Raw genomic sequence first — 23,528 nt, 5'->3', positions numbered from 1 at the left:
TTCTCTGTAATCTGCCAACCTGTGGAGCATCCGGGCAGATGAGACACATTTAGAGGGTTGTGAGCAAGAACACAAGCCTTCAGATGGGGCACCAACAAAGCCTCTTTCATTAACCTGACTTGCCTGAGGATTTACACCAATTTAAAAGGATTTGGCTGTGAGTGTGTGTGTGTGTGTGTGTGTGTGTGTGTGTGTGTGTGTCTGTGTGTGTGCTGTATGGTGTGGCTTGTAATGTTGTGTTGACCAGCAAATGTGTCTTTTGCAATATTAACAGCAATGTAGGATTAAAGACAGTTACTAATAACAAGGCTGTCAGTGTCGTCAACACTAAAACATTTACAAGACAGCAGATTATGAATGGTCTCCAAAAGGACAGTGTCTCTGACTCACTGATGTGCTGATGATTTCAGAGCCTGGATGTTCGTTTGCAGCACTTGAAGCATTGCAGGTCATGGAAAAGACAGTAATGTGTTAACTTGTTTGCACAAAAGAGGGCAGCAGAGAGTGCACTGCAAACCTCAGGAGGAAAAGTCACCATATGCAGAGTCTCAGTGCACACATGCATGAAGTGCATCAGTTTGGTTCATCACACAGAAACACTTTCTCCTGCACGTGTGCATGTGCTCAAATAACCCCATCTTTAGCACGCGTCAGGGCTGTGGAGCATCTGCAGAACTACAGCGTCTGGATATATATATATGTATACATATAGCTCCTTTCATTGCCATTTACACAGTCAGTAAGTAAAAACTCATTAAGTCAAGAAGGTCAAAATACAAGTATATAATGAGGCTGTATCAAGATTCATTGCAAAAGCAGCATTTCAAAAATGTTAATATGAAAAAATAGAAATGTAAAATGATGAATTAGAATGTTAAGCTAGACTCTTCAATCTTAACACACTAAAACAATTCCATTTAAACAGCTATGTAAAATTATTTTCATATTTTTATACAGAAATGGGTCAGGCACACTCCTGAACTTACACGGGTCACTGGCAGAGGAAGACGACAGTGCGTCCAGTCACACATTCGCTCCATGTGACCTGCCACTGTCTGTAGGAGAGACTCAGAGAGACATAAGAGAGTGCTCTGGGATAGAAGCCAGACACACAGAGAGGTGTGTGAGAGTGCAGTAACATAATTATTTCATGAGACCTGTTTAGTGAGTGCACTCCACCTAAAGGCAACAGGGCTTATGGAGATGTAGCCACCGGGGTGAAAATGATACGATTCAGGTTACCATAAGGCAGACACACAGGGAGAAGACAACCTAAATATACACACAGTATCTCCCCCCCCCCCCCCTTTTCCACACACACACACACACACACACACACACACACACACGTGGATGCGTAAACAAACTTGCAGTATTTTTTATGTTGCATGCATGACCGCTGCTCCGTGCTTCCTACATCTCCAGTACCCATCTGTAGGGAGCAACAAGCATATAACAAATATTTGTCCTGACAGCAGTCACGTTTTGCTGAATCACTCACGCGCCCTGTTCTGCTCCTAAACAGCAGACAGGGTCTTTATTTGGAAATGAGGGTGGGGGTGAGAGTCAGTGGCGTCATTTCTGGTGATAAAGTGCCCATGGCACCTCTGCAGGGGTGACAATGGTGAGAAGGAAGGACTGGGGTGTTTGAGCCACCCCACTCAGCGTACACAGGAACACACAGTGAGAGACAGGCTGGCATCTTTGGCTCCTGTTACAGACACACTGGAGAGGCACATTAGGCTGATATAGCCCGTCGTAGCACTGTTGAGTATTGTCGAGGGTGACCTTCTCCATTTGCCGTTGAGTGTATTCTCTCTTTCTCTCTCTCTCTCTCTCTCTCTCTCTGGCAGACCCTCATACACTTACAAAGACACACACACACACACACACAAACACACAGAGTGTGCTTTTACAACATGAGTCTAATTGAATGGTTTTACCCACAGAGTCCCAGTGGAGTACAGTCCATCCATGTACAATACATCCATGTAATGGGTGCAACTACCACTTCCTGAAAAATGTCATACCCAACAATGCGTTACACAGCTCAACCAGCTCTGACATTTTGATCTTCTATAAAGCTTTCATTCACTCTCCCCTATTTCGTCATTCATGACGCTGTCTCGGCCACACCTCTTGGCTCGAGTCCATTCATATATTTCTCTGCCTCTTGAAATCCAAGAAGCATCGCCATCCCGGTTCACATTACCCAGTCAAGTCAGCCCAATGCCACTGCTCCCCTTGCTTATATCCAGCGTTCAACCACCACCCTCCACCCATTTTAACTGACATTACCCCCATGCACCAAATAGCCTTCTGCATTTAATGTGTCTTTCTTTTATTGAACAACATATTTATTAGTTTTTTAAAATTTTACAATAAGTAAAATATGGATACATGAACAAATCCACAGAAAAGAATAGATACAAAGACTCAAACACTAGAAACAACACCAGAGGTTGCCACAGTAATGTGCAGCATGAACAATCAAGAAAATCCCTTCAGCAGATACTTACAGATTAGAGATTATATTGACCAAAAAAGAAAGAAAAACATGGCCACAGAAAATGAAATACTAAATATTTATTGGAACACATGAGAATGAACCTTGTGAAAAGGTCATGTTGAAACTGTACCTGAGCCTTCAACAACTTAACAAGGAAAATACATTTATAGTTAAAATAAGGTGGGAGACAGAAGGTAGTCTGACTGTGACACAAGAGGAATGGAAAGGCAACAATGGAAATCAACAAGCTTCCCATCCTGGAGAGAATTCAGTTGGAAGAATGTTATGCGTTACTTTTTTACTCCTGCTCAGAAAAAAAAATTTCTCAAACCTGACAGACTGGTGGCGATCGTGTGGCAACAAAGAGGCAAATTACTTTCATATCTTTTGGGGGTTCCCCTCAGTCACTCCTTTTTTGACTAAAACTATTCTTGAAACTTTTTTAAAACCAGAATAACCTGTAATTTTGAACTGCTGTGCCTGATTAGATTGGAGGAACTCGAATTGAGGAAAAAGGACAAATATGTGCTGAGAATATTATCATTGGCATGTAAGAAATCCCTAACCAAGAAATGGCTAAAAAAAGAAATACCTAGTATTGATAAATGGACTGACTTGGTATATATTTATGTAATGGAGAGAATGACTTTTAGTTTAAGAACCCAGAAGGAAATTTTTACTGATAACTGAACGAAATAGCAGCACATTGTGGTGTGACTATTAGCCCCCCCTACTGTCTCTACATACGTACATCTTGATTTAACTTCCTTGTCAGCACAATCTATTTATTTATTCTCTATCCTTATTGTATGGTACAATTTCTATTTATGTTGTGTTATTACTCGTAAAACACTTTATTGTGATCAAAATCCACCCCTTTTTTGTTTTGGTCAAGGTCTTGTGGATTTTGTTTGCATATGTTCATATTGCTTTCATAAACCAATAAAAAAAGACATAAAAATGGTCTGTTTTGGGAGTAATATGCATGTAAAGTATTCTAATGCTCAAACAGCACTCTCTGCCAGCCTCTAACAGTGGGTACTTTAATCCACTGCGATAAGATGTTTTTCCTTGCGGCATAAGCTAGAATATAATACTATCTTTTATTGAACTCACATGTTACATATCTGCTTGGAAGACTCAGGGTGAGGAACACTGGGTCCATCTCTGGTTCAAAACTCAATATTTATTCTGTTTCAGGTTGCACACTGGACCAGCACGTTGTTGCTTACAGCACGACCAAAGACAAAGATGTCCAAGGGATATATGCATTCTGTGTGTATCTTAAACAGTATTGCTTATTTAGTCCTCAGCTTCCCGACACAGAGCTCTGACCTCATTGCCATCTAACACCTCTGGAACAGGAACATGGACTGTGAGCCGGGCCTTATCATGCACCCTCAGTGCCCAACATCATGACTTCATCAGTGCTCTTGTGCCTTAATAGGAGCAAAGTCCTGCAGCCAGATTCTTGTGGAAGGCCTCTCCAGGACACTGCTACAGCACTATATTGATTGGCATAGGTACAAGATGTTCAGTAATCACATATTGGTAATATTTCTGTGCCCACCTACTTTATTCTTGTCAGAGTATGTACTTTTAATGAGTTATACTTGTAAACTGATAGGTAGACATTTACCTTATTTTCTAAACTGCCACCATTTCAGCCACCATGGTGCCTTTCATGGGCACCAGCCTTTGCCATCAGTATCGGCTGAAGCAAAATCCTTCCAGTGTCCTCAATAAGTTACCTTTCTTGGCGTGGAAGACAGGCCATTTTTAGAGTGCCAACAGCAAACCTGTCAGCTGGGAACTGATGATGCTAAATGTTCTGCTGATTACCTTGTCTCACCACATGGTCCTTCAGTATGTGTGTGTGCCTGCACTCTGATGTGTGCGTCTTTATAAGTGCTTACTAAGTCCACCTGTTTGTTGACGGGACACTTTTCTGTTTATCCATCTTAGGTCAGACTGACATGATGCAGAGCCGATGAGAGTGTGGAGTCTGTCTGGATCAGTAGATTATTTATGAGTGTGCTTCTGGCCCTGAGTTCTTCACTGGTGCCAGTGCAAGAAATTTACTTTGTCTGCAGTGGTCTGAATGTTCATTGCATTATTGGAATACCAGATACAGTGCAAGACAGTGAGAGCATAGAGACATATAAAGGACAGTGATTAAAGTGCGGAAAGAGGGAGAAGGAGAAGACAGCAATGAGGAGAATGGACAAAGAAACATTTAATTTATTGGAGAGCTTCAGCAAATACATAGGCTAAGAGGCAGGTAAGAAACTAAACTGCACATAAAATCATGTGAGTGGGGCAATGATGGAAAATGAAAACAGTGGAGAATGCAAAAAGGAGAATGGGATGAAATATTTTAAAATGAGGAAATGTAATGTTGTCCCTTTTGTTTTATTCAGAGTCATTTTCCGCGCGCAATAACTCCCACTGTGCTCATATGAAACCATTGTGTTTTATTACATGACGTCTGGTGGACCTTGGAGGTCTAGAAGGAGATCAGCAGCATACTAAACAGTCATTGATGGTGGAGAGGACCGACTATACAGCTCTCCGGACTCACACTTCACACACAATGGATGAGGCTAAGACTGTTCAGGATTTTTTGAAATGCATTTCACTTTTTCCAGTGTCAGACATATTCCATTCACTGCTCAGAAAACTGCAGAATAGTCTACCCTCTGTATAGTATGACTGCTCTTACAGTTTAAACATCTGCACCAGACCTGTGAAAAGCATTTGGTGAAGTAATATTAAAATATGTAGTTAACTGTAACATTTAATGCAAACATTTTACTGTATTTAAAACCAAAACATGCAACTAGTGTTACTGATTGCAATTTCACAGTGCTCTATTACAACATACATTAACACATCGCATCCTTCCGTCTTGCATCAGCAATGTACCAAGCGCACTCCACAAAGCCATTCAGGCGGATAAAACAATGCTGAAACCAAAGACCAGAAAGCACTAGCGAGATAAATAATTAGTGTGTGTAATACAACACACCCCTCACCACTGAACTGCATCTCACAGCAGGAAGAGGTGGGCAGACATTTTATGGGAAATCTCTTTAGGGGATAAGATAATCTCATCTCGTATCTGACATGAGCTCACACTGTAAACAGTAAACAAGGAGGGTTATTATGGATAATGTTGCACATCTAATGTGGACCACTTTACCAAAAATAAGTGCCCCGAAATGTAGTGTCAATGATCTACATGTCACTTAAAACAGATTTTTCACTTTCCTAAATAACATTTCAGAAAGTAATTGTTAATTTATGTGACCATACGAACACTGATAATTTATTTATTTATTCTTATTCTTATTTTTGCCACTTGGGGGCAGTAGAGACAAGTTGCGAACACACAGTGACATATCATCACCTTTTAAGTTGATAGGGCAAACTTGTCGGCAAACAGCTCCTTATTGACACATCCAGTCGTTACTGAGCATTATAATTCTTTTGGAGTCATGTTTGTGTCTACCTGATGAATGTTAGCCCAACATTCACTTTCTTTTAGCTTCAGTTTTGGTCTCTACCGACTACTGAGCAAAATATCTTGCTCTTTATCTGCTAAATGCACCTCTGTGTTCACCAGCTAGTCTCTTAAGTCCTGTTTTCACCAAACACTTTCTGCATGGTACCTTTGGAACCAGAGGCCTCAGACATTGTACATCGACCCTAGGTCCACTTACCGCAACCAGAACTCTTTCGTGTGGACGGAGTTGTTGTCACTCGCTGCTCCATCCAGCACTCCACAGAAAGGGGCTGCATGCCGACATTTTCTGAACAAAATAAAACAGGCTGCAGTGAGAGTCTCTCTCCATGGGATATTTAAAAACAGCAGGTTTGCGCATTTGGTCCCTCTAAGGCAAGCTCTAGGGTTAGTGTTGCTGGAGCCCACAGGAACAACGCTCCACAGCGCTTTTTTTTTTTTTCTCTGAGTGAGGATTACAATATATGCAGTTCACATAACCCAGCCAAAATTCATATATATAGACACTTGAAGATTAACTCATTACTAAAAGTGTATGTCATGTAAAAACTAAAATAATGGTCAAAGTTGTCACAGCGAGTAACATTACAGGTAAACTTTCCACCTTAGAAGTCGCAGGCAGTCGGCCCAGTGAATTAAGTTATTTTTTCTCATTTTTTCTGCTGCAAGAGGCAGACATTTCAAAACATTTCATTTTATAGTTACAGTCTAATAATAAAACTCTCCACAGTATGAACAGAGGTTACATGCCAGCCACAACTCAGCCCTGAGCAGAGTGACCATCCACTATTGACCAATCAACAGACTGCAGTGTTCACAGCTCCACCTTTTACTACCAGATCTGTGTGCTAGGTACCCCAACAGAAGGGGTACCAAAAATGGGGATGGTACGAAACAGTTCCATTGGTACCATCCACAAATTTTCACAGTGTAAATGGAAAAAAAAGCATACCGAACTGAACTGAACCATACTGCTCAGTGGATACAGGGCTTAACTATGCTTGTATGCTGTTTGGTGCTGAGCAGGTAGTGTACAGTGGAGTTATTTGAGCATTTTCAGGGGATAATTCTCTGTAGGTTAGCTTCATCACAATGAACAATCCCTTTCACACAGTCCCATTGTTTTCACATTTAATTTGATTTTGTTATTATAAAAATAGCACAAAGAGCTGCTTTAAGCTGAAGTAGTATTGTAGTGCTGTGCAGTTTCCAAGCATTGCTGCTACATTAGTATAATATCCACACTGTTAGCAAAGTACAGCAATAACTATACATAGATCAGTTCTTTGTTTCTCTGTAGGCAGTGTTATAAATCATTTGTAACCTTATCTGACTCAACTGTGGTATGCGGTTTTGGCACAAGGCCATTGTTTTGTAGAAGAATTTCCTACGAAGCCTCTTTAAACAAATTCCTTTGGAATGTCTAAATATGGTGTGTGAGGAAACAAGTCATCTTTCTTTCTCATAAACAAGCCTTTTCAAGAGAATGGAAACTTCCACTGAGAGCTCCAAGTCAGGAGGCCTTCCCACAGATACAGATAAACCCACTGTGGTGTGATTTCTGTGTGTCCTGATGTTTGTTTATCTAATGTTACCCAACAAACCTGTATTGTCGTGGAACTACCTGTTAAGACAAGCACAGTTGACCTGGTAATAGGGTTTCACATGAATGGGACAAAAGCTGAACTGCATTTTCTTCAGTCTGCTGCACTTGCTGCTGCATCTTGGGCTGCCTGCCACCTCCATGAATATTTCATGGTGTGTACTGTATGTCTTCGTGAACTGTTATGAAACTCTAAAAAGCACACACGTGACTTATGTCCCAATATGCATGTGTGGTTTTCAGCCATTTCATGAGACAAACTCACATGATACACACATGTGTGGATTTTGGACCAAATGTTTGGGCTCACGTGTCCTTTTATACAAATTTCACGCAATTTTAGCAACAGAGGAGAAAAAGCATTAACTATACATTGCAGCCATAAAATGATGTAATAGATAAAAGTAGCAGTTGAACATCCTCTTCCTCCAGCTCTCCCCTCTCCTGTCTCTGTCCTAAGCCCCTCCCACCAGATGATGACAGGCATAAGCACACACTTCATACGGTAACCCAGTGTTTCCCATGAAGTGATTTATTTAACCTTAATCTGCCCCTCCTTGCCCCATTGTCTAGCACCCTATGGTCCCTCCAGCTCGCTCCCTACCACTGTGGACTGCTTCACCCGAGGGATAGTGGACAGCAGCTAAAGAGACAAATCTTCAGTCAGCAGCTGAATTAGGCCAATGCAAACACACCAATGCCAGGTTTCACAGCAGGCTCTTGGCCAGAAGCAGCGATGGGTCTCGCCAGTGTAATGGCAGCAACAGAAAGTTTGCTGATCTGGCAGGGAGTTAGGGTTGGCTGGTCCCCTGCAGCTGGGGTCAGCATGGGATGGATTTGAATTGCTATGGTCTCATACTGGGGGTTTAGTCTCTGGAGCTGCTGCCAGCTCTCCTGGCGAGGTGGTCTGTAGTAGCGGGGACTGAGGCAGAGAGCAAACTGTGATTCAAAGCTCTTGCTAGCATTAGCAACAAAAATGTGAACACAAAGCCGCAGCTGTTAGCAACATTTTCTCTCTAACTCTGAAACACTTTGCCAATATTGACACGTTTTATTACATTTAAGGTTGGACTCCCTTTAAGACTCTCTTTTTGATAAGTTCATTTTCTGTTTTTGGGTTGCTTTGCATTGTAGACAGTTGTCACCAATGCTGGAACAGCAACTATCTCTGCAGGATTCTGTCAGTGGATCAGGCTTTCGCCATCTGAAGGGATGTGCACATGCATCTGCATTTGTAGAACAGCCAGTAATAATGCTCTCTCTGACATGACCTGTGATTGGCCGAAGTCTCCCATCATGGGCTAGAATTTCTAAGCCTGATAACAGAGCCGAGAGGAGATGCAGAAGTCTAGTTTTCCCTCATAACACCTGAATTACAATATGCTCCAAGTTAATTATTGGATTTTTGCCCAGTGATGCCAAAATTAAACTGCCTACCCCAGCATTATGTATATAAATTTGAAACTTAAATAAAGGAATACCCACTTAAATGAACAAATAAATTAAGAAAATAGAGAAAATGAATACTGCTAATAAAAAGTGCAATGAGTGAAGAAGGAAGAGTTGGTGGAGGAAGGACAAAGGCAATGTGAGGTAAAGAGGGAAAGAGGATGGGAAAAGTAGGCTGGCAGGCTGTTTGACAAAGATTCAGTCTGACTTCTGCCACATCTGATTTTCACCTTGTTGTGAGCGAGTGAATGTGCATGTATATGGGCGAGAATGTGTTTTGAGACATGGGAGAAAGTTTACTTTTAACAAGAGGTTTTGAGGAATGCAACATGATGGGTGATTTACCCCGGGGACTATCAAGAGGAAGAACGCAAAGGGAACAGCTGCGGTCAAAGAAATAAGGACACCATCTTGGTTAGCAGTGCGAGTAGATACTTAAAAACAACAGAATGAATTTTCCAAAGTTGTAAAAGGCCATTTAGCCAATTAATTATTCAGGCCTGGTGCTCAATGAGACGAGGTTATGGCTGCACCCATACACTGCAGCCCTGCCTGCTGCTGAGTCAGGATTGATCTCATGGCACAGCTTTTCTATGAATGTCTCACATGAATTTTTTAAAGTGGAAATCATGAAACCTATTTGTGTGCATCAACTTGACCGTATTATTAGAGCCGTAGGACACACATTCTGTGAGGCAGGAGAAGCTACGCAGGTGGGATGAAAATGGCTCTGTGGTTGCAGTCTAATAAAGCCAAACGCCCGAAGGAGAGAACAATCAGAACGTCATCCATCACATGAACACGGCCGTTATGTAAGCATCTGTTGTTACACAGCATGACAATGTTTCCTGATTACCACCGCTTGGTAATTAATTAAACAGACAAGCATATAACACATGCACTGTGCTGATGTATGTCATGATTAGATACACACACACACACACACACACACACACTGCTTGATGTTTATATATCGTATGTGTCTAACAAATAATAAAACTCACAGACAAGAGAAATGTGCCACGCTGCAGTCAAATCAAACTGTGCATGTCTTAATTTCCTGCTTCACGACTTACTGACACTGGATATCTTAATCTCTCTTTATCTGTATTCTGGGGAATTATGTGATTTTCCACTTCAAGCAAGCTGCTGAGTAGCTCTAATCATAGAATTAAATTGGAATCTCGCAGCAGGTTTTTATTGACTGGCCATATGGATTCACACTGATTGCTAACAGCATTAAGCTGACATGCAGAGCAGCTTCAAACTGCAGGGATTCCTTCAACACAGCTATAAGTAAGCAAAGTTTAACTCAACTTTCTCTGACTGCGGGTCAACGCAGCTCAGTCATCACTTCTTTAGGTTAACATGAAGATTAAGCAGGATCATGTTCCTAATCTGGCACAGAGGCTCCCCGGTACACCACCTACACAACATACACAACATGCACCTGCTGCACATGCCCAGAAAAAACCTTAAAGGTCCAGTGTGCAAGATTTAGCAACACATTCTCACTTTGACCTCATCACATATCATATCACATATCATGTTGGTCATGCACCTTACACGTCCAGATACACGTGAAAGGTACCCTGGATGTGTTGTTTGTTGATGTTCTGGGACGCTGTGTCAAGTTCTGCCCATTACATGCATTGTCTTCTTTCAAAATATTCTTTCATTTTCACAGGAAATTTACATTTACATACAGTCTCTTTCAAAATAAATCCACTATGCCAGTGCAACAATGCGAACTGACATTTTTTCCCCCTCCAACAACACACACACACACGTGGTTGGGTTTAGGAAAAAAGATCAGAGTTCGGCTTTAGAATCTTACGGGAAGTGAACACCAATATACCGGGTGAAAGTCGGTGGTTGTTGGATCCATCAACCGCATCTCGCAGCCACCCTTGTCGGACTTTTGTTGCCTTAACTTTCGTTCTTGTCGCGCTGCATTTTCCCCTGATGCCACCAAGCACTGTTAAATTATAAATGCATCGGCTGTGTCTGTTGCCACAAGTTGGATTTCCATGATTTTGGAGTGAGACCAGGTTGGATTTAGGGGCATCCAGTAGCAGAAATGGTATACATGTATGTAGGATATATTTTTAACTCTGTTTTCATTTATAATCACCTGACACTGGGAATCGTTTTTTTTTTGTTTGTTTGTTTGTTTTCATTTCCTTAGTATGAGGTTTGTATCTACATACAGAGTTGGCTCTCTTCCACTGAGTCCTCCATGTTGTTCTACAGCAGCCCAGAGCAGACAAATCAAACACTGGCTCTAGATAGGGCCTTTCGCCTTTTCATGTTGGCCACTGTAATTCTCTTACACACTTACCATACAGAAGAATTTTCAGTTCTGCAACCTCACCACTAGATGCCACCACACCCTTCACACTGGACCTTTAAGTGCAGCACATGTTCACTGCATTCATTTTTCAAATAAAAAAACTTCCAGTATCAGACTTTCAGAGAGTCCAGAATGCATCATATTACAGTGCCATTATCAGCCATTTAATTCGTAAACTGAAAAGAGTTGGAAACTTTGCAAAGAGACTGTGGCTTTATTTAACTGCATGCCAACTGCCCTATTATTTCTTACTCATGCTATTTAGAGAGAAGGCTGGTATGCTTGTTAGAAGTGAGGAGATTGTAAATTGATCATAATTTGTTTGTCATTAACCAAAATACTTTATAACATAAGTAGCACAGAAAGTGACTGAAATAGAATGATACCACCGATAACCTTTAAATGTTATGTTTGGGGATACACTGTATGCACATTTGCATAATCATATCTGATGTACAGGTGTGGAGATGTTATATAATGTTCAGATCTGATATGTGGTTGAAAGAAAAATGTGCTATTCCAAGCTCTAAACAGATGGGAAGCTAAACAAGCAGCTGTCTGCAGTTTAATAGCTGCACTACCTCTTTGGTCCTTGAGGAAATGCTTATGTGTTCAAAGGACCAACAGTGAAAACACTCACACGTGCTATGTTTCCATTAGCTTTCATTATATGATCTCTATATGCTGCTTATTGCACCTTTGCTCGGCTCTCCTGGCTTCTTCCTGCTTCAAGCTCCAGCCCCTCCCTTTCAAAGACAGAAGGGGGTGTGGTGTCAGAATGTGATCAATTCAAGGACATGTCCGAAGCCATGTTCACAATGGCGATGGCAACAGCCCACTGCAGTGTGCAGCTTTATGAATGGGGGCCAGCAGCAGGCCTTTCCCCTTTAAGATGCTCTGCTGAGCTGATAATCAGACTCCTTGGGAACACACACATGAACAGCTCTGCACACACTAGATCACAGTGAGCTCTTATGATAACAGTAGCTGTAGAGTTTGCAAGAGAGATGTGATATTGCAATAACTGTTAGGCAACAGACTGTTCACATAATTATCAGATAGAAATTAAATTAAAGCAGCAGTGCATAGATAACACTGGGTAATCTGATAGTTTGAAATACTGGCAGGGTTTAGTTTCCATCACAAATGTCTTTATTTACTATTGTTTTAACAAAATATAGGTTACATTATAAACTAAACATAGAAATAAAGGTATGTTAGAGCTGTACATGCAAACATGGCTAACCGTCACTGCAAAAGAGAAAATTAAAGACAGCACACAGTACAGATTAACACAGTCAGCTGAATGCAGATGTTACAACACATTAGGGGATGCATAGGATTTACAAAAACCCAAAAACTCACTGAATTAGATTCAGTGCCGTACAATGGTTATAAATAAGACAAAGGTGATTTAGGCTTTCCACAGTGAAAGACAAGAGCAGTAAAAATGGACAAGGATGGAAATCATCTTGGTTAGTAGCTATTCACAGGAGAAGCTTTCGTACATACAGTGACCCGCAACCCGTTCCTTCCCTTTTCCTTGTTCTCATGCAAAGTGCTTTGAACCTGCTTTAACTGAGTCTGCTCAGTATCAGCTACAATCATAAGTTACTCGTGCCAAAAGTTATCAAACTCCAAAGTGCATCTGGCATTACCTGTGCTGCCCAGATAGGTCGCCTTATCATTGTCTAGAGTCCACACATTTTCATTTTCATTAGCAATCACATTATTTCTTAACAAACAAGCACTTCCTCCATCATTGCTTCATGTCTCGAAGAAAACTCATACTTTAGTAAGGCAGTGTATACCTATAGTTACGCACATCAGGATTCCAGTGTGTTAATTTCATTCACATTTTGGTACATATTTAAGGGGAGATCCTACAAAAACTTATTGCAGCATCTTATTAAACATCATTTTGATACAAATGATCACAGTTATTGGTATTACCAATTCAACAAGCAGCTTTGCTTTTAATTATATTTAAGAAAGTTTTTATAATTAAATCTAATATCAAGTGTGCTTTGAGAATTCATTGTTTGGGCTCATACTATTTTCCAACTTCACAGGCTCAACACAATCTTTTCACATCCTGATCTCTCTATTCTGCCTCAAAAATGCTTCAAAATACACACAACATAGAACAGTAACAGGAAGACATTCAATATGAAACATTAACACATTTACATACATATCTATATATCAGTGAGTTTTGATGCAAAATGTTATGTATACATTGAGGTGAAAATCAGACCAGAAGCCCTTCGTTTTCTTGATGGCAGGGATGATGCACCAATAACAACAGAGTGTGTGAGCGATACCAGAGTGAAGTTGAGTGCTGGTATCCTACAGCCTCATACTTTTTGGAAACTTAAACCACAGAGTCACAATTGATGGAATATGGAGAAAGCATTATTTTCAGACCGTCGACCACCAAGCAATCTCGAGCTGTGCCAGGACTCCACACGATAATATTAATACTAAACATAATCCGCAGTGATTAATTGGTATTGATGCATCTCTCAGTGCCCACATCAGAAGTCTCAACCTGGATAATTAATGCTTTCTGGTATCGCAGAGCATGAATTCTTGAGCAAAGTTTACACAGACCAAAGCAGGCAATATAACACACAGTAAGCTCTGCCATGGCCAGACCTTTTATATCCACAGTGTATTCAAACAAACACATGAGAAAATGCAGGTCTGTGTGTGATAAATAAAAGCAAACATCAACTCCGTGCTGGCCGTCTCTCACATCAGCAAAACTCTAACAACATCAGGTACCGCATTTAAAAACGATATCAGGTTTAGACAAACATTACTGATGGATTCACAGTGGAGATGCTCCAAAAACTAAGTGGTTACAGGAATAGTCTTTATCCACATCATAACCTGATGGCCTCGTTAAAAGGAGAGCCGCCCTCTGATGCCACGATGATGTAAACAAAGAACAAAGTGATGTTCGGATTACAGTCAGAGCACTGGAATTAAAAGCATCCTGCCTGTTGATTCCTCGACTCACTGCACCGGAGTCTTAACTTTCTACACACCTAAAAAGAAAGCACAATGAACACTTGCATTTGCAATAAACTCGTTTGCCTGTGACATGCAAGCCTGTTCGCCACAACGTGCATAATGACAAATGGCAAGGAGCTGGTTTGGAAGACTACCCGCGGGTGGTTTAATTAAAAGCTTAAGGATGCAACATCAGCTGTTGTCTGGAGAGAGAAGACTGGTTGTGTATCATCAATCAAGGCTTACGGTGTGGAAATCAGGCGACAGTTTGTCACCTAAGGACGGAAATATCAGACAGTCAGGTGGTTCAAACCATTGAGGTCATGTGGGGTGCGAGGAGCAGCACTATTCTTGCACAGTGGTGACTGAGGATATTATCATGTACCACAGTCGTCCGTGTAATAGCTACTTTGTCTACGGACAAAAACAGAGTTACACAGTGCAGTCCAAAAAAACATCAGAAATGAAATACACAGTATGTGTTGAATCTCCAAATGTACAATAATACCTATCTGTCTGAATGCATCTGTTAGAAAACAACTACTGTGAAAATAACATCTGCTTTATAATGATCAACCTGAAGAAGAAGAGGAGGAGAGGTCCACAAGTAATTTGAGGTAAATTTAACCTTGCAAAAATTGCTACTAAATGTGTTTTCCTTGGTGGGACAACAACCACGCTACAGTGTGAGTGTTGAAGCCCATTCTTTATAAACCCAGCCTTTATGATTTGATGGAATATGCATGATGCGGATATAATTTGGGGATTTTTTTTTTTTACTTTTTCATCCTCTTTGGACTTTGGTAAGGCTCCCTTAAGTTCTCAATGTGGCAAAAAGTTTAGTTTTTTACATTAATTCAGCAAAAAATATACAATGGGTGTTGAGTATGTGCAAATATATGGCTGGTTTATGACTAAGCATGGAGTCCCTGGATTGAAAGCCAACAGCTATATGGACACTACCTACTTCCCAGTGCCTGAAGGCCTTGTTTTAAAAATGTAAGCTTAATGTTGATAATCATATAATGCATTTAATCTATGCAAGCCCCATGAGGAAAACACTGTACAGCATTCAATGCACAACGTCCCACACCATGGCTTAAAATAAGGCATTTTTCAATGGCATGACAGTGGGATATTATACAGAGAATTTTTTTTTATTATCAAGATAACCTGCCACAAATTTCTATCCGTCAAAACGGCAAAACACTATATTTCTCCCAACCTGCAGGAGACTACTAGAGGAGTATGCTACTAGGTTCACATGGCATCCATATTCGCCAAAATGTGATGCTTTCTGCTCCCTATCAAGCCAATATTTTGCACGCATGCAAAACAAAACATCTCCGTGCCACTAATTCATTTTACAGCATCTCCTGAAAGGAACAGTGATGGCTGAAGTCGGCGTTGCCCGGCACGTTTTTCCGTGGCACGTGCTTCTACATTACATAACGTGATCATGCCCCCCCAAAGGGCTACAAGCTGTACAGAGAGCCCTGACATCAAGGCAAATTATCTAACAGCATCCCTCGCCGGGCACCTAAGGCTTACACTGTAGCCCTCACCACTTAATGTCACCACAGCGGGGCAAATATTTGAATTATTGTGGGAAATTGTTTTCAGTGTCACAGCATGTGTGTAGCTGACAATGGCAGAAAATAATCATTTATAACAAGCTACAGTCATACTTAAGGTACCCGGGGATCAGTTACGCGCTAATTACGCACGCAGTTGTGCCACTGTGGACAACAAAGCTCAGATAAAGTGAATCCATCCATTCTCCCATTCCCGTGGTGGGGACATCTTGAACCGGTGGCGCCGCACTTTGTAGTTGTTCCCATTGTTATTGTCCCAGAACTCCTGCCCGCCGACACAGTATTTAATCGCAAACTGAAATGTGCCTCCGTTGTCGAGGTAGGTGGGCATGACTACCTTGAAACAGAACTTATCAGTGACACCGTCGCTGGAGTCAGGGACGTAGGACGCCAGGCTGTCCATAAATGTTATCCAGTTGTTTAGAGAATACCGCAAAGAGACGCTCTTTTCGAAAGCCAGATTCAAGACGCGCACAAACCCGGATAGGCTGAATTCATCCGCCTCCACGGTCTCCAGCAAGACTTTCACCTCCCTCACTTTCTGCTCAAAGCCGGGTAGTGTGCCCGGGTTGGTGAACTGCAACTCCATAAACACAGACTGCGAGGGCGCACGGGGGAACTTTGTGTCCAAATGATTAAGATGCAGGGTTCCTTTGGGGAGTTTGGCCAATATGCGCTCCGGCACCTCTGGCTCATCTGAATCATCGAAGTGCTTCACTGAAATGAGCTCCAGGCCCAGAGAATCTGCGAACCGGACCTTTTTCTGACTGGTTGGACTCCTGCTGCGGGAGATCTCCAACTTCGCTCTCTCTGTGGGCGTGGGCAGAGACTTGCACCTCCGACGCAGATTTGGACTCTGTGGAGGCTTCAGGAGGATCTCTCTGCCCCGGGGTCTCTCCTCCACCACGGGGCTCTCGGTGGTCTCACAGGTGCCGTTCATCATGTCATACTCTTCCCCATCTTCCAGCCGTGGGTTCGCCGCCGCCAGGCTCCCGAACAGTCCGGCTATGCAGCTGTAGTTCCTCGGCAGGCAGTTCTTTGGGGGCAGCATGACCACGACAGGACGCACAGACTCCGCTTCCATAAAACGCAGCAGTTCCTGCACTGCAGAGCCGAAGTGGTCGTGATGGGAAAAGACCGGCGTCGTGTCGAGAGACGGAGCCGTCAGGTGTCAAGTATTCCGCGCGCGGATAGGTGCTCCGGCTGCGTCACAGGTTGACACTGTCCAGCTCTGGACCAATAAACCGAGCCGTTGGTGTGCGCCTTTGCTCCTGCGGATCAGTCACTATAAAATTGTGACGAAGACATTTCTATTTCTCTTCTCATTGCGAAAATAATAAAAAGTCTTTCCTTCCGGCAGAGATCATCGCTCGTTTCCCCTTTTTTCATGTGGTGAACAAGCAGTGTCCTCTCGCAGCTGACGTGAACCTGCGCGCAACACAGTGTGACGTCTACGTGCAGAACTGAACGTTGCAACTAACCAAAATGGTTTCCTCCTCCTCAAGAGATGAGCCGGTTAACTCCCCCTAACCAACCACAGTATTTATTAATAGCTTATAGGCCTGTGTTTTTCATTGTGACACTATCACGCTGACCTGAATGACCCACAGACAACCAATAAAATGATTTTAAACACATCATAATTAAATTTGTGGGCATTTTCTGCAGTCTGACATAACATCTTTATATTAATATCAGCGTTTTCCCATCATAATCATCATATTTTAATCTATTTCACTTTATTACACTCTACTGCTTCATGCACCATCGGCTTACCGGGGGATACCGTGTAAAATGATGTCTTATTGCATAACATAAGTGTAATAAATCATCTGGGGGAGTGATCTGTTGCAGCATGCGCCCATCCCCTTTTCGCTACGTCACACACCGGCGCAGCCTCTACTGGTTGCTATGGCGACGGCGTTGCGGCTTGTCTCTAAAGGCATTCGCCGCTCCTACACTTGTGTTTGGGGAAACTCTGTCGACCGGAAAGAAAACTCAGCACGACAGGTCGCAGCAGTTGTTTGTAAATGGTGCTTCACGACATGAAGATAGTGATACAAGCCTATTTAAAATGCTGCAGGGACTCAAAGTGCTTCTTTTAGGTGAGTGGAGTTTGGTGTAACTTTGAGAGAACTCCACAGTAGGTTATTTAATATATATTCTACTTTTTAGGAGTCATCATGAGCTAACTCCATAATGGAAACCTTAAAAGAAGTGGACCACAGAGCTGCGAGTGGATCAGAGGATGAGTTTCCATCACAGGAGGACGCAGTTGAGGAGCAGACTTCAGAGAGGAGACTTGTTGATGCCCTTCTAGATATCAGTGAGGAGGACTTCATGAGAGAGCTGGAGCCGTATGAGTATCACTGTTACTCTGGCTGGGAGGAAGCTGTAAGTGAATGAACAGGCTATCTTCTTACTGCAAACCTTTTTAATACTGCTGGGCTTTATCTGATTTAGTGAAGTTAGTTGTACCAACAGCAGGTGTTGGTTCTAAGTGTCTTCTGTTACAGTTTAAAGTCAGTGGCAAAGTTGTTTTTCAAATGAGAAGGAGAAATTTATAGAATATCTGCTTCAATTTATGATTAATTATACATATGTGTTTTGATATAGCCCTTATCTATATGGTGTTTTTGATAAATTTACTCACATACCAACAGTGTTGGGCAAGTTACTCTCAAAACCTAATTTTAAAGTAATGTTACTTTACAAAATTACTCTCTGTGTAGAGTAATAAGTTACTCATTACACTACTTTTGTGTTACTTTCACCAAAATGACCTCAGCAGAACTAATAGTCATTTTTAATGGATAAGGGTCATGTTGTTACACAGCAGGTCTGACCCAGTCATTCACATATAGTGGTTACCACTCTGTATTAAATCCCCTGCTTTCATTAATAAAAGCATGATGATAAAGGACAAATAAATAGCCCAGACCTTTTTAAATAAATGAATAGCCTGAGACACAGCGAGGGTCAGGCAGAGGATCACAGTGTTATAATTATGAGATAGAGATAAATATCTGTGGGCCTGTGATATGAAACACACTAAACAAATATTGAGGCTAGCACAGGAAACAGAATGGCCTGCCCTGTAATCAAGTCACTATGACAAGAGCAAATTAATACATCAGAGCTGGAATGCCCACCTGCCAGTTCCCATTGTGCTGGGCAGCTACAGCAGCACTGGAGAAAGAGTTATGCATGAGGACAGGAAGGTGGACATATGTGCTGATCACCAGGATGAGGAAAAAATAAACTGGAGGCCAGCTCCTTACCCCGCTACTTTCTAGTAGCCTCAGGATGCAAAAGCAGAACGGGATCTGTGTAGATGTTGCAGGTGTATTAACGGAAACACACTGAACATTTTAATGCACAGTACAGCATGACCCAGACATGCCGATCACTGACACCCTTCTATAATGTAGCGTATATTGACATGACAATACTATAAAAAACAATATTACTTTGTTATTGCTAAAACTTTATATATTACTGTAACATGTTACCCCCAACACTGTATGCCAATATTAAAGAAATACTTCAGCCACAAAATGACAATTTGCATATCAGTTATAGGCCAGGAGCCAAGTCCAGCCCTCATGATGTTGTCTGCTACCCTTTTTTCATTATTATTTCCTATTAGCCTGAACCTTGTGCCATCACAAGTTGATCACGAGCACCCCCAACTCAGGGCCATTTGTTCTCAGGGGTCCCTTTTTTGAGACATATTTTTGGCAAGGAGTACCCTGACACAAAGGGGAAAGTAGCAAAATAAGATTCTGGGGCTTGCTGCCATTTTATTTCAACATATCACACACAACATCCCCCCACAAAAACCTAAAATTGACTGTCCGTTTGACAAATGATCATCAAAAATGATCATTTTTCATCACTTTGTGTTTAATATCATTGCTTCACTTGCACATAGAAAACTTCCCAAGTTGATAGGCTTCAACTTGAGCCCATGTTGACCTTTCTATCTTGAAAATAACACTTTGGCCTGAAATTAAATACTGGTATACCAGTTGTATGTATTAGTCATGGCGTGTTACTGTGAATCCGGGAAGCAAAATTTGTTTTGTTTTATTGACTCTTTGGGGACCACATTTTACAACAAATCTATATATAAACATCCATTTACAAGCTTTCGCACAACTTGCACAGTATAATCCAAGTCTCATATGTCCAGTCATATGCTCAGTATTCCCCAAACACACGCATTTTCACTAAAAAAAAACCTTACTATTGAAGTCTGGCTTTGAAGAGAGTATTTTTCTTAATGAATACGGTAACACGGCATGACTTACTGATATACAGTACAGTCATTTTATGGGTGAAATATGCCTTTAACATCATTTCCACTATCACATTTTAACTTGGACTTGGCACAGTAATTCCTTTGATGCATTTTCAGTGCAGACATATCAACACAGTTGTTTGCATATTTAACATTCTATTCCATTTGACCATTTGAAAACAGGTTCATGGCTGGGCCAGAGTTGCTCCACTGAGCTGCATACTTCTGCCTCAGAAGAGGAACAGGAAGCCAAAGCACAAAGAGGCTGACAACCCAATGCCCTCTGCTGTTGACCCAACAGACAGCTCCACCAGCATTGCAGAGCACCGCTGTGAGTCTTATGTGGCCCCGCATAATGGCTTAAAGAAATCCATACCATTAAGCCAGCACATAGGATCCTGGGGTAACACTGCTGAGGTTGCTCTGCAGAAAGATGCCTCAGAATGGCCTGTCCTCAGTGCAGTACAGAAAACTGTGGCAAATCTCATACTCAAGGAAAAGATGGAGGAGGAAGGGGCGCATCTTCCCTCAAAATACCTGGAGAACAGGCCTGCTAAGCCTCAGAAACCCAGGCACAGGCCCAATAACACAGTGCTTCCTATTAAAAACTTCACATTTTTACCACCTATTAAATCACCACACCTGAATCCTCAGAAAGCCAGTGGCCAGTTCTGCAGTGGCAAGAAGGCTCCAGAAGGAGAAACTATAGAGGAAAGCTGTTTCATGTTTGATAAGAAGAGCGGAACAAGAGTGGATCCTAATGCAAACCCAGAGCTCCCCATTTACTCTGCAGCCCTGGACTCCAAGTACCGGACATGTCCGTACAACCCCCACTTGTTCTCTGCTTTGAGTGTTTCTATCCCCAAGAGGTATCAAGTAGCTATGTCTTCCAAACCTGACACGGTGCACCGCACTCGCTACTCAGTGGGAAAGAGCCTCACGCAGACCCTTCACTCCAGCACTGCGGCAGGTGCACAAAGCCATATGCACCCCAGCAAGACTGTGTGTATGTAGTATGTTACTGTCTTCAAACTCTCAGGTACAACCAAATAAAAACATGTATATCTCACTTTGTATCGCACAGGCCTCAGCCTCACCACATTATACAGAGTTTCCATCAGAATAGTTAGCTGAAGGCTAAATCATCAAAGTAACTTATTGCAGACGTAATTCATTTGGTCTCGTGTTCAGTTATTTCAGTCTGACGTAACACTGTAGAGCATACTATGAAATGTTAAGCTCTTTATGTTATTTGGTGCCGTTTTGTTCTGACTGGTTCCCACAAGTGCTTCTTCAGCTGTTCTAGTTACCTAGCAACGGTGCAACTACCTCATAAGAAGCATGGCAGCGTGCCTGCCTTGCACTACGATGTAATCCTCAGCCACAAGCGACAAAGTGTTGCTCTGTGACTATATGTGATGATGATATTAACTGCTGCCAAACTGGTGCATCTGCTCTGTTAATGTTTTATCGTATGCAACTTTAGTTTTATATCAGTCAGTAGGCGAGGCCTGAAGGCTGTGGGTAGAGATGATGATCAGGATGGTTATGCAATGTACAGTGGTTATCAGTGCAGCATTACTCTGATCACGCTTAATGTCAAGTTGGCCTCCAAAGGGCAGACAGTTACAGCAATATCTGATCTTTATACTTTACATTGTTATACTGCCCCTTTGCCATTTAGCTGCACTGTAAAATAAAAAAGATGTGTAGCAGGATTGTTCCACAGTATAATCAAAAGAGCTGCAGTGTTCATTTTACAAAACGTTTGTGATCCCTGAATGTGAATGTCAAATAAAATGGTTACTTACAGCTGATTTGTTGCTTATCCAGAACAAGCCAGGATTCAGAAAGATGGAACTGCATGAAGGTGAGAAGATGGTAGACATGATATATTACCGTTTTGTGTTCTTTAATAAGTACAAAAGAGGTTCCACTCACCTGAAAATGGAAAAATACTTATTTTTCCTCTTACCTGTGGTGCTGTCTATCAATCTAAATTGTTTTGGTGTGAGTTGCAGAGTGTTGGAGACATCTGCCATAGAGATGTCTGCCTTCTCTTGAATGAAATGCAAGTGGATGGCACTCAGCATGTGTCTCAAAGCGCCAACTCAACTCAGCAGCAATATCTCTTTTGAGCAGTTTCATGTAGGAACTATTTTCCTTCTACTTCCTGTGTAGGAATTTGTGCACTCAAACAGTCTGACGATTTAAAGGGGTAATTATTAGTTATTGTCATTCACAACTCAAATATAAATTAAGCTTTCAATTTACTGGTCCATCTATGTCCCAACCCTCACCTATGGTCATGAGCTCTGGGTAGTGACCGAAAGAATGGGATTGTGGATACAAGCGGCTGAAATGAGTTTCCTCTATGGATTGGAGCTCGGACATCCTGAAGGAGCTCGGAGTAGAGCCGCTGCTCCTTTGTGTAGAAAGGGGTCAGTTGAGGTGCTTCAGGCGTCTGATCAGGATGCCTCCTAGGCGCCTCCCGCTGGAGGTGTTTCGGGCACGTCCCACAGGTAGGAGGCCCCAGGGCAGACCCAGAACGCGCTAGAGAGATTGCATATCTCATCTGGCCTGAGAACACCTTGGGGTCCACCAGGAGGAGCTGGAAAGCGTTGCTGGGGAGAGGGACGTCTGGGGTGCTTTGCTTGGCCTGCTGCCCCCGCGATCCAGCCTCGGATAAGTGGATGAAAATGGATGGATGTTTGCAGGATATTGTAAATCTCCCTAATGTCTTGTTGTCCAGCATTCTTGGGGGATTGAAGAAAGAGCCAGTCCTTGTAGCTAGGTTGTACTGTCTGCATTAGAAACATGAAGAGACTTTCTCCTCAACCTGCCAACCGTATCACTGCGCAGAAGGAATTGTGCATCTACTCATGGACGAGAGGCTTGTGCTTGCGACAGTACAAGTTGGAAACACTGATGGTATCCTTTGCTGAGTTGTAACAATAGCTAACGCAGTGGTGCTACATGAGCTAGCAGTAGATGCACGTTTCCTTCTGTGCTGTGATACAGTATGCATTTCTAATTTTGGGAAGAACTGTCCGTTAAATTCAGCTCTCAGTTTCTGATTTTAGCACAGGAGAACAGATTTAATGCACATTGAAGAAAGCATCACCAAATTATCTGTGTATTTTATTCCACTATGCTGAACTGAGAGCTGAATTAA

The 23,528-nt window shown here is 42.1% G+C and overlaps 2 protein-coding genes across 2 annotated transcripts; one reads left to right on the top strand and one right to left on the bottom strand.

The window, feature by feature from the left end:
• Window positions 1-12,576: 12,576 nt before the first annotated feature.
• On the bottom strand, window positions 12,577-17,509 carry LOC125882096 (protein phosphatase 1 regulatory subunit 3E). Its single transcript, XM_049565765.1, has one exon. The coding sequence runs from the start codon at window positions 17,132-17,134 to the stop codon at window positions 16,211-16,213; it is 924 nt and encodes a 307-aa protein (XP_049421722.1). The 5' UTR covers window positions 17,135-17,509; the 3' UTR covers window positions 12,577-16,210.
• A 387-nt stretch (window positions 17,510-17,896) lies between these two features.
• Window positions 17,897-22,072, top strand: si:ch73-103b9.2 (uncharacterized protein LOC100150067 homolog). Its single transcript, XM_049565691.1, has 3 exons — window positions 17,897-18,155; window positions 18,226-18,444; window positions 20,537-22,072. The coding sequence occupies exons 2-3, from the start codon at window positions 18,250-18,252 to the stop codon at window positions 21,365-21,367; spliced, it is 1,026 nt and encodes a 341-aa protein (XP_049421648.1). The 5' UTR covers window positions 17,897-18,155; window positions 18,226-18,249; the 3' UTR covers window positions 21,368-22,072.
• Window positions 22,073-23,528: the final 1,456 nt, after the last annotated feature.

The sequence above is a fragment of the Epinephelus fuscoguttatus genome, linkage group LG2 (genome assembly GCF_011397635.1).
Source record: "Epinephelus fuscoguttatus linkage group LG2, E.fuscoguttatus.final_Chr_v1".
Lineage (NCBI taxonomy): Eukaryota > Metazoa > Chordata > Actinopteri > Perciformes > Serranidae > Epinephelus > Epinephelus fuscoguttatus.
Note: the sequence above shows the minus strand (reverse complement) of the source record. Positions and strands in the feature narration are given on the sequence as shown.

Bases quoted from the DNA above. Each gene is read 5' to 3' on its own strand.
- LOC125882096 (XM_049565765.1), bottom strand. From the start codon at position 17,134: ATGGAAGCGGAGTCTGTGCGTCCTGTCGTGGTCATGCTGCCCCCAAAG.
- si:ch73-103b9.2 (XM_049565691.1), top strand. From the start codon at position 18,250: ATGGAAACCTTAAAAGAAGTGGACCACAGAGCTGCGAGTGGATCAGAG. The intron at 18,445-20,536 runs GTAAGTGAATGA...ATTTGAAAACAG, and splicing joins ACTCTGGCTGGGAGGAAGCT to GTTCATGGCTGGGCCAGAGT.